Source organism: Neopelma chrysocephalum, unplaced genomic scaffold, assembly GCF_003984885.1.
Source record: "Neopelma chrysocephalum unplaced genomic scaffold, ASM398488v2 Primary Assembly neopelma1_124, whole genome shotgun sequence".
Taxonomy (NCBI): Eukaryota; Metazoa; Chordata; class Aves; order Passeriformes; family Pipridae; genus Neopelma; species Neopelma chrysocephalum.
This window is the reverse complement of record NW_020897786.1, coordinates 1,458,106-1,472,022: the sequence shown is the minus strand read 5'-3', so window position 1 is coordinate 1,472,022 and position 13,917 is coordinate 1,458,106. Positions and strand designations below refer to the sequence as shown.

Below are 13,917 nucleotides of genomic sequence, written 5' to 3'. Positions count from 1 at the left end.
GGAGCAGGGATGTGCTTATATAACAAAATGTTCTCCTTCAGCTTAAGGTTAATGTAGTTACTCGTATTTACCACATGTAAAATGGGGGGTCTTTAATCTCCTGCAGCAGGATACCAGTAACTTCTGTGGGAGTTAAATTCTCTGCCAGGAACCTCTGAGCCAGGGAATGGGCTACAGAATGGGAAACTATTACATGATTTGGGGAAACTACAAATAGTTTCCCCAGATCATGTAATGTTAGATACTGGAGAGGTTCCCACCTCACCAAAGATGACAGAATGTGTAGAAGAATATTGATCCAAAGCATGCAGTGTTACACAAAGAATCTTTGTTTGCTCTAATAGCCTAAAACACAAATTGAAGACCTGACTTTTCTCCATCACTCAAAGGCTTCTGCTTTTGATATTGGATTGCATCTGTACTGTAACGTACACTGTTCTCTTCTTGCTAATGAAAATGAGTGAGATTCATCATTTTCCCTGTCAGCACTCTGGGTCAGGTTCCCTCCAGCCTGCACTGATGGGATCTCACTGGGGACAGTGCACTGACCAGTGCTGCAGCCCCTCAGTGTCTGACTGACTCAAAGACATCTGACATTCCACGAGATTATCTTTCCTCAGTCAGTACCGGGCATAGGCTGTCTCCCTGTTCTGGAGTGGTATCTTCCTGTATATCATAAGAAATTAATCTGTGAAGTTGTGATAAGTGCAAATATCAACCTCTGATGATACAGGTGGCCAAACATAGCTCTTCTTCAATTGTCCCTGATTTCACTGGGGATGCTTGCTAAATGGGCAAGCATGATTGAGCTTTGGACATTTCTTCAGGATACAGTTTTATAATAACCCATTTTCATCTCTGAGCCTGTTTTAGTACCTCTTGGACATGAGCTGGTTTTTTTCCCCATGTTTTTATAGAACCAAGCATAGTATCACCATTTCATAAATATGGAATATCTTCTCTGTACTCCAAGTTATTTTTTTTGTTAATTTTAATACAGTAGGCAGCTGCTCAGTTCAGTCTAATTTATTTTCTGCCTGAAAACTGAGATATCTATTGTCATTCTTTGCAGAACCTGTGCATGATTCTGATCATCCAGCAAGTTCACAGCACAACAGTTTTGCCAGCTTCAGCTGATTTCTTCTTGATCCTGTTTGACAGAAGGTAAGAGTGAGAGCCTCACTCAGTCTTCTCTGCTGTTGTTACACAAGACCTGAATAGACAGGGATGCAAATAAATACAATCTTAGTTGTTATTCTCAGCAAAATATCAAGGGTGATAGATGGAATGCCATTTGTGATGGAAGATATTTTGTTTTCCTATCTCAGGGTATTTGCTAACGTTTAACAACAGCCTGATGTCAGCGGGAAGCTCAGATGCCATTTGACATAAGCTCTCACATTAATCAAGAAAAATGTAATTTTTAAGAGACATTTCTGTTACCTGAACAGAAATGGGGCTTGGGGTCACAGTGGAAGGTTGGAGATCATTCTCAGGCTGCTTTTTCTCCTCACATGCTGCAAAGCAATATTTTCAAACACAGCCCCTTTCCAAAAAGCATTTTCATGGCTCCACATTCATTATAAAGGTAGATGTAAAAATGTCTTGATTCCAGCAGTGCTAATGTCAAATAATTGTTTGTGTCTGTGCTTTAAGAGGCTGACAGAGAATATTTTAACTCAAGGGTAAAGGACGGGAAGGGAATGGTTTTATAGTTATTGTGCTAACATTTCCAGTGCCTTGGAGTACGTTTCGTGTTCTGTGTAGTGTGACTGTGATTGAAAGCCACTGCTGCAGAGAATCTACAAGTCACCTGAACTTTCCACCATTAGGGCATTTCTTCCTCCCCAAAAAACTGATTTTGCAGTGATCTGCACATACCCTTCACCAGGGGTTTGGTTCATGCTCCCTGTGTGGTCAGGCACTTCTGTCAGAAGGTGTCATACAGGCTACTCCAGTGAATTACCTTCAAACCAGGAAGAAGTTTGCTGGCCTGCTGGTGAGCTTTGCCTGTTTATCTGGGAAACTGCCTGCAAGTTGTTTTTAGGATTTGTGCTTCTGGCCATGGAATTCCAGTGTGTCTCCAGGAGAGTTTAATGCCACATGGAAGGTACTGAGCGAGATGACCGTGCCTTTATCATGCTGAGTGCTGTCTTTTTGTTGTAGAGGTCTCACTGGTGGAACAAAAGCCATTATACCACAGAGACTCAGGACTTTAGATAGTAACAGAAGCACTTTGAGATTATCTGGCAGTTTTAAAGGTATTATTGGACAGTGAACAGCAGAGAATACTTAACTTTGCTTTCCTGTGCAAGTGCAGACTCATATGCTTGTAAGTAAAGCAAAGCACTCTTCATATTGAGAAGAAATGACTTTTTCTGGGCTTTTCATTTCCATTCAAAGCAGCAGAGCAAGCTGATGCAATCTGTACCTGTTCTTCTCCAGCATGTGTCAGTTATGCAAGACTGTGGTTTCTTATGGTTTTAAAAAGCAAAGGATGCATTAATCTGGGAGTTTCTTGTAAAGCAAAGCAAAATACATTATTTCATATTTTAAAAGGTTTTATTATTTTTAAGAAAAATGTATAAAAATACCGAACACACACTTGACTGTACAGAAGCACAAAATTCATCATCCATGGGTCTCTTTGCCATAAGTTGTTGTTATGGATGCCAAAAGTTTACATGGATCTGAAAAGTAATTAGTGAAAAAGAATCTGTGACAGGTCACTATGTGTAGAAATAATAAGCCTTGGAACCAGAGAGCCCTTGAATTGTAGGTTGCTGGAAGCTTTGAGAGTTTAACAGGGCAGTGTTTTTATAGGGTTTTCCTGTTCTTATACTTTTTCCCAGAGATCCACTTTTACTCTTCTCATGATTCCTTCCCTTGACAATAATCAGCAGCTTTTCCACAGTGAAAGTAAGCACCTTCTTTCTTAGGTCAAAATCACATTTTTCTAGTTGCTTCTTTGAGTAATAAGAACCATATAGAACTATATGTTGTATTAGCCATGTATAAGATGCAGGAAATCAAATCAGGCACAAAATCCAGGCACCATCTTTATAAATACTACAGTTTTGAAAAAAATGCTTTTCAAAGGGATGAATAAAATCCCTTTATTCATTCTTTTAAAATATTCAGGCAACTCAAACTGAAAGAAACTCTCAGCATATCATATACAGCAGCTGGGGAACTGTAATTTTGTGAATTTTGCACACAGGCACACATATTATTCATTCCACCAGCGTGCAATACCTTTATCCTCTGTCTCTTACCTGCTTTCATAATAAGCCTTCAAGAAGAGAGAACACATGTCCTGAAACAACTTCTGTCGGTTACTTAATTGCTAAGTGACCTTTTCTAGGTTTGCCAAATCACTTAACGCTCAAGCACCACTCATCAGTATTTAATATATACCTTGAAGTGCCACTCAATTTTCAGATACTTAGTTCTGAACTTAGTTGATATTTCCATAAAGAAGGATTTCCAAATTATTCCCTGTTGTCAGAATGCAAGCAGACAAAACTGGGTGAATCCTCAGCTACATGAAATATGTCAGGAGACAACCATTAGAGTCACTCTGTCACACCCTTTAAACTCAGATTTTTGTCTTGCCTTAAAATGGTTGTAAATTCGTGAACATAACCTTCAGAGTCAGAGGGTCAGAGACACTGCTTGGGGAAAAAGCAAGCAACAGAAATTGTGAATTTTCTCCCATTAAAGCAACATATAAAACAATCCCTTCACGACACAATATCTTTGATCGGTTTTGAGAAGTTGTATCACATGCTCATAAATATGTAACTCAATAATATTTTCCCTGGAAAAAAAAAACCAATGACGAATGGATAAGTGAGTGTGCAATTGGTAATGCCTGAGCAGGATCACATGTTTGCTTGTTCCATGAGCACTACAGGATATCTGTGCAGTTATGAAGTAGGAATGAGATGAAAAGGCTCAGCCTTGCCAAAGTTCCTATGGAATTAGCACCAGGAAGCAGCTGCCTTGCTCCATTGAGATTGTCTTGCATTGTATAGGCACCAATGGACAACTTGTAGCATCAGCGTTAGTTCATGAGCCAGTTCCTGCCCTCTTTTGTTCTAGGATGACAGAAGCTTAGACACTCATAGTGTGTGCATAAGATTTTCCAAACTCCAGTTTGTGAGTTTAAGAGCTACAAATACAATTTAAAAAAAAAAAAAAAAGGTGGGAGTATCTGTTAATGATGTGACACTAAGAACTGAGGACCTCAGCATATATTACAGCTTTAAAATTTAATCTGGGTCGTGTACCAGAGGGATCATGATACTTAATATTATTGAAGTGTATGGATATATTATTGCAAGGGTGTAGAAGAACATTCAAGAAAGAAATGCCCAAAAAGGAGTTAAATAGATAGAAGACAAAATACTGCTCTGTCTAAGCACCTCAAAGCACTCTCTGAAATAGCGTGAAGATCCAGAAGACACTGGCAAGTCATTGCTGATTAAAGGGAACAAGTCAGGGAGTTCAGGTTCCAGCTGATGACTTTTCTTATATGAGAGTTTACAAATTCCATTACACTCATGTTAACTTCAGAATTGTTCTTGCTAACTTTCTCCATTGAAGTGCATTGCTTGAAATTTGATAAAATAGAAAAAGTAATTATAAATTTGGCTCAGAGACAGACAGGAGCTATGTCTGGTTGGATCCGTGGCTGTTCAATATTCATTTTTCTTCTTCCTTTTGCACAGTGACAGGACACAATTTATTTTTACAATTGTATTGAGATATTTTGTGGATGCTATCAGATGAGCAATTTAGTTGGAATCTTCTTGCTGTACTGAGAAACTGATGTTGGTCAGTGCTTTTATTCAAACACCACAGAATTCAGAGTTCAAGGAAAAAGGAGGGAAAAGAGCAAACTTCATGTGGGGGACATTGTTAAGTGTACAACTGGATGACAGATACAGTGAGGAAAGCAGTACAGGAATGTGTGACACACCTGTGCACTGCACTGAGGAACAGGATACAGGTTCTTGAGGATTAAGGGCTCTGTTGGGAACATGCAGCCTCACTTGAAGATGATGTTGAAGTTTTTGAATAATGTCCTGAGTCTAGGGAAGCCCCGGCTGATGACCTAAAAAGCAGGATAGATGGAGCTGTCAGGCATTGCTATGGCCAGTGAAAACTTCCTACAGGGTTTCACGAGAGTGGCAGGTCCTGGGGTTGAAGAAGAAAGACATGAGTCTAACAGGAAACTCAAGGACAAAACTGCAGTGTCTCAAAGTCACTTTGAATTAGGTTTGGATAGGAATGGTTCTTCCTGCTGGATGATGGAGAAAGGTGGTGGAATCTTTCTGCATGTCGTGAAGAGTATCTAGGTGTGTGTATGATGTCTTTGCTATTGACACGCTTACCTGGCACGCTTTAAAAGGAAACAGATGGTGGAGAACATCACAGGCCTCACAGCAGTGAACTGACGGGCAGCTACAGGTCAGGGCGAGCAACACACCCCTCTCTCAAGTACACAAATGCTGAACTTCCCAGCGGTTGCTGGAGGAGGTGTGAGGAGTGAGAAGGGCTTCAGTGTTTGCTGGCAGCCGGTCCCCTAAGGCACAGTGAGGTACTTGCTGAGTCCTTCCCTTGTCTCAGCCCAGCACTGACTCCCGGTGTAACATAATGGGGTATTTTTACTCTCCAAGCGTAGTCTGATAAGGCTCACTTGTTCTACCACGTATGGCAAATGGATCCGTCTGCTGAGCCACCTGGAAGGCCTCTATTTTTAGGCTCTTTCCTCGGAGCAGTTGTAATTTGAATTGACATATTGTTAGCCAAATGCATGGCACACCAGGCAGGAATATGTCTGGAGCCACGCAAGCCGCTGATTGTGAGCAACGCTGGGAACAGGGGCCCCAGTGAGAGCCAATTTGCTTTTTCCAAGTGGGAAAACAAGCACAAAAGTTTAACTAGTCCAAGACTGGCTTTTAGCAGCCAGAGCTGAGCAGTCCTAACAAGTTGCTCATTCAAAGAGAGCAAAAGGATGAAGAGCACATTTGGTCTGTGTGGGCAGAGTTCAGCCCGTCAGGCAGCTGGGCCGTGAGCAGACCCCAGTGAGGGTGGCCTGAAGCACTGGTTAGAGAGGTACCTAAAGCCTGAGCTGTACACAGCAGGGATGCAGATCTGACAAACATTTTACATTGTTATGTCTTTCTTGATTAAGACTTTTTTTTCCCATATCTTCACATTGTTCCTCACTACTCATGGTCACAAGAGCCCTGAGAGCTCAAGCAGACAGTCTTTGTAGGGCCACTGCTTTGTCAGGGTACAATCCTCTAATCTTTAGATGTTTCCATATTTTCTTTCTACACGTTTGACCTTGAATAGTGCTGTATTAAATCACACTCTGTATTGTGCTGACAGATAAATGTTTATTTATCACTTTGCCAATCTTTGTTTTGTTCACACAAGGAATTGACAAAGACTTTGCCTATCTGTGGATCCTCAGGAAGTTAATTTGAATTACTTTCTGTGTATATTTTTCTGTGTGCAGGTGGACATTTCTGTTTGCTTTCTTATCAGTGTTAAATACTGAATCCAGAGCATTTTGATCCCTTTTTCCTGGATCAACTTTGACAACAAGTCTACCACACAGATTTCCTTGGAAATCTGATTTCCTGTTTGTTCTTGTTGTGTTTTGAGAATAGGGAAATCAAATTTCTGCCTCAAATTCTAGCTCTGCAAGAAGCCACATGCTGAAGCTTTGCCAGATGGAAAACCTGTGCATTCCCAGGAAAGCAGTAACACCTACATTTGTTGGGCTTCTGCATCACTTGTACAAATGGATGCAGTTTAGGTGCTAGTTTTTATTAAATTGTGAACAAGGGAGTACTTTGATTCCACTCAGTCAATTTGCAACAGCCTTTCCTTGCTCCCAAATACTGTCAAAATCTCAGTAATCCATATCCTGCCTCTAAGAACATGCATTCATTGAGTTTAAAATGATTTCCACTTAGTTTTCTCTTTGGAAAACTTGCAGACCAGTGTATTATCCAGCAATTGGAACTGACTGGAGGAGTTTTCTTCTGTAATATCTGTCTGCAGCAGGACCCAGGTGAGGGAGTCGATAGAATCCTGTTCTGTTTGGTCTCTTTTTGTGGAACTACTGTGCCTGCTCCAGGTGTGCAGTGGTATCTAGAAAATAAGTAGCGTGAGGCACTTCTTTTCTGCTGAAGTACAGAACTGATTGTGTGACGTGGAGGGAAATTGCAGGGTAATAATTTCTCTGGCATTATTGATAGGAGGGCAAAAGAGAAGATGATAAAATCTGCCTGTTGATATTGGTTGCTGGGCAGAGCAGAGGGAAGTCTTTGCCTAGATTAAAGCTGCTTTCTAAGTAATCTGAAACTATTTTATTAGATCCCTATTAATTAGAGAGGAAGCCAGCTCTAGATGCTTTTTGTGATCATAGGAAAATCAGGAATTTCTACCAGCTATCTTTTGCTTCATTCCATCTAGAATGTCTGCTTCCAGATCAAATAACAAATGGTTCCAGTCAATCAGAGGCTGCTCCTATACCTCAACTCACCAAGCACTGTAGCTGTTGGAAGTCCAGGGTAATTGTGGGACACACTTTGACCCTACTTGTCAAAACAATCAGTAACTCAAGGAGAGGATTTCTACCACGGCTGCAGCATATTCCTGTGGGATATGGAAAATTCTCCTCTGTGTAATGGAGGACGTGATTAATTCTGACTGTGTTGACACAAGGAGGTTATTGAATAAGATTTCCTTGTGAGTGGGCAAATCCATTCCCAGAAAAAAAACCATTACGGAGATGTCAAACACACTCCCATTGTATTCTGAAAACCCACTCCAAGGTTGCATAAAACCAGCTCAGGGTGTACACAATTAAAAGGTACAGAAAAGCATGTGCAAACTTGTGCATTTTATAGGAAAAACAATATGGACAAGACTCATTTTATTGAAGAAATATATTAGGTCTGCAGCATCCCCATGTCTCCTCAGTCTCTGTCTCAGTGTTCTCAGTGACAATCATCCATTAATCTCTCAAACTGTGGGATTTTGGCTCATGCTCCCGGGTGTCCAGAGACTCTGGTTCCCACTCAAGGCAGTATATAATCACATCCCACATTTTAAGCAGCTCTGGCTCCGTTCATCCTTGTCCAGACACAACCTGAGTAGGATGTGGAATGAGGTCAGTCCCTAAGGGAAGGTGCAGTGGCAGCAGTTCAGGCTGAGCGGGGCGGCCATCAGGGGAGGTGACCAGGCACAGAGGTGTCCCCCTCAGTGCTCGCAGCCTCTGCTCTTGCAGGACACAGCCCTACACCTGAGAGCTTCAGTTAGTGACCTGAGACACTGGCAGAGCCTTTCCTGGCAGGAAGGGCAGGATTCATTTCCCCCAGTTTAACTTTTGCACGTCAGACGTTCACGTCCAGGCCGGTCTCAACATGGCTCACTGGGGAGGAGCCCAGGCTGTGCAGCCCTTTACAGACACAGACACACATTTACAGGGAGTAGTTGGGCCTCCATTGATGTGGAGAGAGATGAGTAAATGACTTAGATCTACACTGCAGACATCCTGCTTTGGTCAGACAAATCACACATGCATTCATCGCTATTATCCTCTAGAAAAAAACAAGGACTTTGGCAAATCTGGTCTCTTTTTGCCTCAAAGGGAAGGTGCACATCATCTTGACATGTGACACCAAATCTGTGCATGTGTAGGTGGGTACAGCTGACCTGCACATACTTTTCCCCCTACTGAGAGGACGTAAGAACAAGTGACAGATATTACTCACGGTGCTCTAAACTCTGCTGGAAGGTATTTTGGTGTGAGGTAATGGATGTAGCGTAGATGTGTAGCATTCCATTGAATTCCCTAAGATTTAAGTGTTCTCCTCTGACTAAGGGAAGCTCCCCTAGACAGCAGTCATCTTGCTGTTGCTGCATTAAGCTCCCTGATGGCAGTGGAAAGACTTGCAGCTATTAAAAGTCACAGAGGTAACTGTAACCTCTTTGTGAAGTTCTAAAATGCTCCTTTAGCAACTGTTGGAAAGTTCTGCCCATGACTCACAAAGGCTCCTCTTTCCATGCCTGTTCCTGGCAGGGACATTTTGGTGGACTTGGGGAAGGTATGGATAGCTGGGAATGCCATGTGATGATGTTCTGGTGCCACAAGAGAACAAGAGAGACATCAGCACAAATTATTTCAGCGGGATTGTGTGACTGCAGGGGCCCTCTTTGCTGGCTGCTTATGTAGATTCCCTTGGAATCTCCATATCATTCCCTTGGAAACTGCATATCATGGTCCTAATACAAAAGGGTGCTTGATAGAGTACAAAGTCTCAAGTAAGGAAAAAAATGGATTATTTCTGCCATCTCATGCATATATTGAACACTTTCTAACTAGAGTATAAAGAGGACTCTGTGAACAATCAAGAGATTTTGTACATTTTCTCTCCATAAGATGTTTCAGGTAAATGGTAGGTTTGGGAATTTATTGATCAACTCCCTGAGTCTCTGCCACATCTTTTTAGGAGCCTCAAGCCCCTCAGGAGATTATCCATTAAAAAACTGGATGATATTAGGAGTCTCATGGTTAGCAGACAGAAGATATTAGGAATCTCACTGTTAATAGAAGTTCAAAAACTCAGTGCATAGAGCCACGGGAAAGGAACCAGTTCAGAAAGTTTTCTGTCCTTCATTAGTCAGGAATTAGGCTGTGGGGTTTTCAACTTCAAGTACTTTCTAATATTTCATATACATAATTTAGATATTCTAGATATAACTTATAAGTCATCAATTCGTCAGTAGCAACTAATTAAACATGTAAATATATAAATCAACTAAATTATGTTATTAGTTATGTTGTTGTTAGTGTGAAATCCTAGAATTGTCCTTTTACTTGGACAGATCTTACTCTAAATGCCAAAATTTCAGTCTTTGGTACAAAGAATAAATAAATGAGCAAACATATGTATTGGTCACACAAACCCAGTATAATTGGGGCTATAAGCAGACCTTTAAAAGCATGGGGGCTAATCCTTAAGTATTTTAAAAATTCATAAAATTAAATGTTATTTTCAGCATTGTGCTTATTTTAGAATTTAATGGGATTCCAGGCAGCTGCCTGTTCTATTTATTTCTGCTTTTGTATATTAATTGGTTATATTATTCCTTCTGCTCCTGAGGTCTGGAGGTGGAAACTTTACAGCTTAATTAATCAGTGCTTTTGCTGTTTTAATGTCATTGTGGAATTTGGAATAGGACAGGATTTTTTTGCTGCTCTTAGCAATGACCCTTTGAGACCTCTTTGTGCACAGCTTCTTTTCCAAAGCATGGTCAGCTTTGGGACTGGATATCTGGGCTTCAGCTCTGCTCCAGGCTCCCTGAGTAAACAGGCAGGAATTCATCCCCACGTCAGCAGTGGAGATACTCTGGAGTCTCTTCTATTAAATCAGATCTTTAAAAAAATCATTGTTCCACCTTCTGTGGGGGCATAAGGAATTCAATTTGCCTTTGCCATCTGGAGAGGACAGTTGGATCATTTCTCCCACGTTAAGTGAACAGCGCACTTGTAGAAATCTGATATATTTTAAGTTTGCATCTCTGACTGAGCTTGTCGGCTGTGACACTTTAAATAGACTTCCTTCAACAACACAGATCTCAATTTATTTTCTTTTGATTCTCAAAATATTTGGTACTTCTTGAATGCAGCATCTTCCAAATTAAGAGCAGAAGGTAAACATCACCGATTCACACTGTTGTTTACTTTGGGGGATGCTGTTGAAAGATAACCTTTGTAGATGTAGAAAAACATTGAATTGTCAGGCAGTCATTACTTAAAAGAGATCTGTTGGTTTTGAAGGCTGATTTCAAACACTTGGAGTGATTATGCTAAAGGAGAAATTCTGTCTGAAGTGCTACTGAAGCTGTAGGGTCAGGGGTGTGTCAGAGCCCACCTGAGTGGGGCTGTGAGGGCATCCTTGTACACGGGGATGGGGGGGAGGAGGAGTGTGATGGAAGGAGAAAAGAGAATGAGATGGCCAGGGGAAAGCTAAGCTAATTCCTTAGTAACATTAACCTGCTTGCTCTTGGAGCAGTGAGGTAGGGCAGCTAAAGATTATGAGATGCCTCTGGCAGTCAAGGAACAAACCTGCTCATTTGTACTGACTCCCAGCATATGTCTGGGCCATGTGACTCAGCATCACTTGTCTCATGCCACAAGTTACATCTCCATGGATTTGGGGAAGGAGCAGGGAGATTGCTGCTGTGTTGTGAAACCCCTGGTTTTACTTCAGAAGGTTTCTTTCTGTAGCTGAAGGAGTAATTTGTTATGACAGCTGCAGAAAGATTAAATCCTTATCACAGATTCAAAAAATAAGCAAATTCTTGGTATTCTAGATTTGTGCACTGAACTGGAAGGGAAGGTTTCGTGTCATTCACATTTGCTGTTTAATGAACATCACACTTTGGACTCCTTTGAGAGTGCTGCTTCCAGAGCCCCAGCTTGGTTTTGATGAGATAGAACACTAGACCAACACTACTAAATTCAGCTTGAGCTAAAAGACCAAGTTACAGAAACAAATACTTGCTAGTAAAGGAATACAGAAGGAAATGTATATCCTACTCAGGCCAATGGGGTGTACAAAATATTGTCAAAGCTGGACAGCATTAATTCACATACTTTAATACAGACCTCAAACACACTCAGAAGAACCCCAAAAGCTTCACTTCAGTGGGGAGAAAAAAGTGAAGCTATGTGGTGTAGAAAATACCTTTTTATCCCAGTGTGGTTATCAACAGCGTGCTTTGTCCAAGACATCATGATCAATTATACCTTTTCCCCCAGAGCTGTTTACTGTAAAAATCTATTTTCAGACCTATATGTAGTAGCAGCAACAACAACAACAACAACAACAAGGGCAAAGGAAACGGACATTTTCCCCTTCAGGAACAGAGCAGGGGATCTATTAGTGGTAGGGGATGCTATTTTAGCAGCATTCCCACTGTCCCACTTATTCACTGGTCTGATCCATCCATCTACCTTTCAAAAACCTGCAACAATGGCAGGAAAAAAAGCCTTTTTAAAGAGATGCGTGTCTTGCTCCTGTTTAATTGGCGTGTTGGGTGACTGAGCTCTAAAGGCTCTTTCCGTGTCAGGCCCTGTCCCAGTTCCCGCAGTGCTGTGCAGGGCAGTGCTCACCACACCGTGGTCCTCACAGTGCTCACCACAGTCCTGCCGGGTGCCACAGTGATCCAGCACAGCTGCAGGGGCCTCTGGGCCCTCGTGCTGCAAAGGGGAGGGCGAGGAGCTTTGCTGAGGACAGGGGTGCACACGGTGCCGTTGGAACTGCGGGACAAAGGGGTGTTTCGTTCTCACTGCACTGAAGAACTGAAGTTCCGTAAGGGCCAAAACCCCGTCTGTGTGAGCCCTGCTCCACACAGTCCTGCTTTAAGTCCTCATGTTTTAGGGCAGGGTGTGAGGGAGTTTGGACAGTGTGAAGTTTGATCCAGTTTGTGTTGTCCATCGACCAGTTCTAGAAGCTGGGAGTCCCTGGAGTTCAGTGCACAAACGCTGACCTTCCTTTAGGTAAACTTAAAAGCAAGGAAAGCAAATGGCCTTTGAGTATGTGAGACAAATAATTCCTACAGTTACATCTGCTCTGGCTTTGAGGCAAGTTCGTTCCTGGAGAGCTTTCTCAGTGTGGTAGCTACACTTGGAATTTACTTTGCTCAGTAACTGTCTGATGTTTGGACTGGAAACGGAGATAATGTAACCTTGGGGGAGTCATGGAATTGCATATGACCCTATTTGCAAGTTTGGGATATTAAAGTCCTCTTGTGGAAGAAGGGCAAGAAGCAGCATATTCCGTTTCCTAGGAGGCAGACTGCTGGGAAATGAGCATCACTGCGATTCCCATGCTTGAGTGAGACATGAGGACAATTTGCTGAGAGCTCTGCAACATTAGCAGTATTTTCTTCATTCTGTTGTACTGAGATTTTATAATTCCATTACTTTAAATTCAATATAACATGAAGGCATATCCATCTATGGAATAGAAGTATACTTCAGTGCATCTACTCATCCTTTAATATTTTTAGACAGGGGTACATCCCACTGGAAGTAGTTCGTGCCAACGTTGTGAAAAGGTTTATATGGGACACTGAGGCACAGTGAGGTACAGACATCCTTCACATTACTCACCTGCCCAAAAGCCTCTCCCTTCTTTTCAAATTACAACACTTCCATTGGATATGTATGGTTTTCATAATGATAAATATTTAACAGCCCTGAAGAATTCCAGACTTTTGCATATTTATCAAATGATTCGAGCAGAAAATCTTGTCCTATCCTTGCATGTGCTGCCCTAAAAAGGGAGAACGTTTACTTTCCATGACTCATCCAGTTTTAGTCTGGGAACAGAACTGAAATCATTAAGTGCTCTCTGGCCACTGATCAGGTGAAGACATTGGTTCTGGCTCTCTGCTGATGTGAGCAGTGTGAGCTGGGTTTGTTCTTGAGGCTCTGAGTGCCAGTGTCATTCTCTAGTTGCTCTTTTTTCTAACCCAGCCTACTCCATATCAATCCCCCATCCTAGTTAGCCCTGAGACTGTAATTTCCTTTCCTTGCTGGCAATTAATTACATGATGAAGGTATGCAAAAGAGAGAACTGTGAATGAGAAAGTAATCATGGAAGAGTAACTTCTTTAATTCCACCCACAAGCATCCCACCCCTGTCATTCACACACACCTTGCCCTCACCAAGAGGTGGTAGGTGAAATTACTAAGAGGGAGCAGGAAGAGCAGGGCTGTTCCACAAGGAAAGGCAAGCCAGCAGCTGAGGGAGACCATGGCAGAGGCAGGAGCAGCATCCTCCCACTGGGGCACAGTCCCACAGTACCTCAGCTGGG

At 42.0% G+C, this 13,917-nt stretch overlaps 1 protein-coding gene across 1 annotated transcript in view; it reads left to right on the top strand.

Annotated features, from left to right (window-relative positions):
- Positions 1-13,917, top strand: part of HCN4 (hyperpolarization activated cyclic nucleotide gated potassium channel 4) — a 134,267-nt gene that overhangs the window by 5,614 nt on the left and 114,736 nt on the right. Inside the window, exon 2 of the mRNA XM_027697886.1 lies at positions 1,073-1,164. Within this exon, the coding sequence (XP_027553687.1) occupies positions 1,073-1,164 (92 nt within the window). The remainder of the gene's footprint in view (positions 1-1,072; positions 1,165-13,917) is intronic.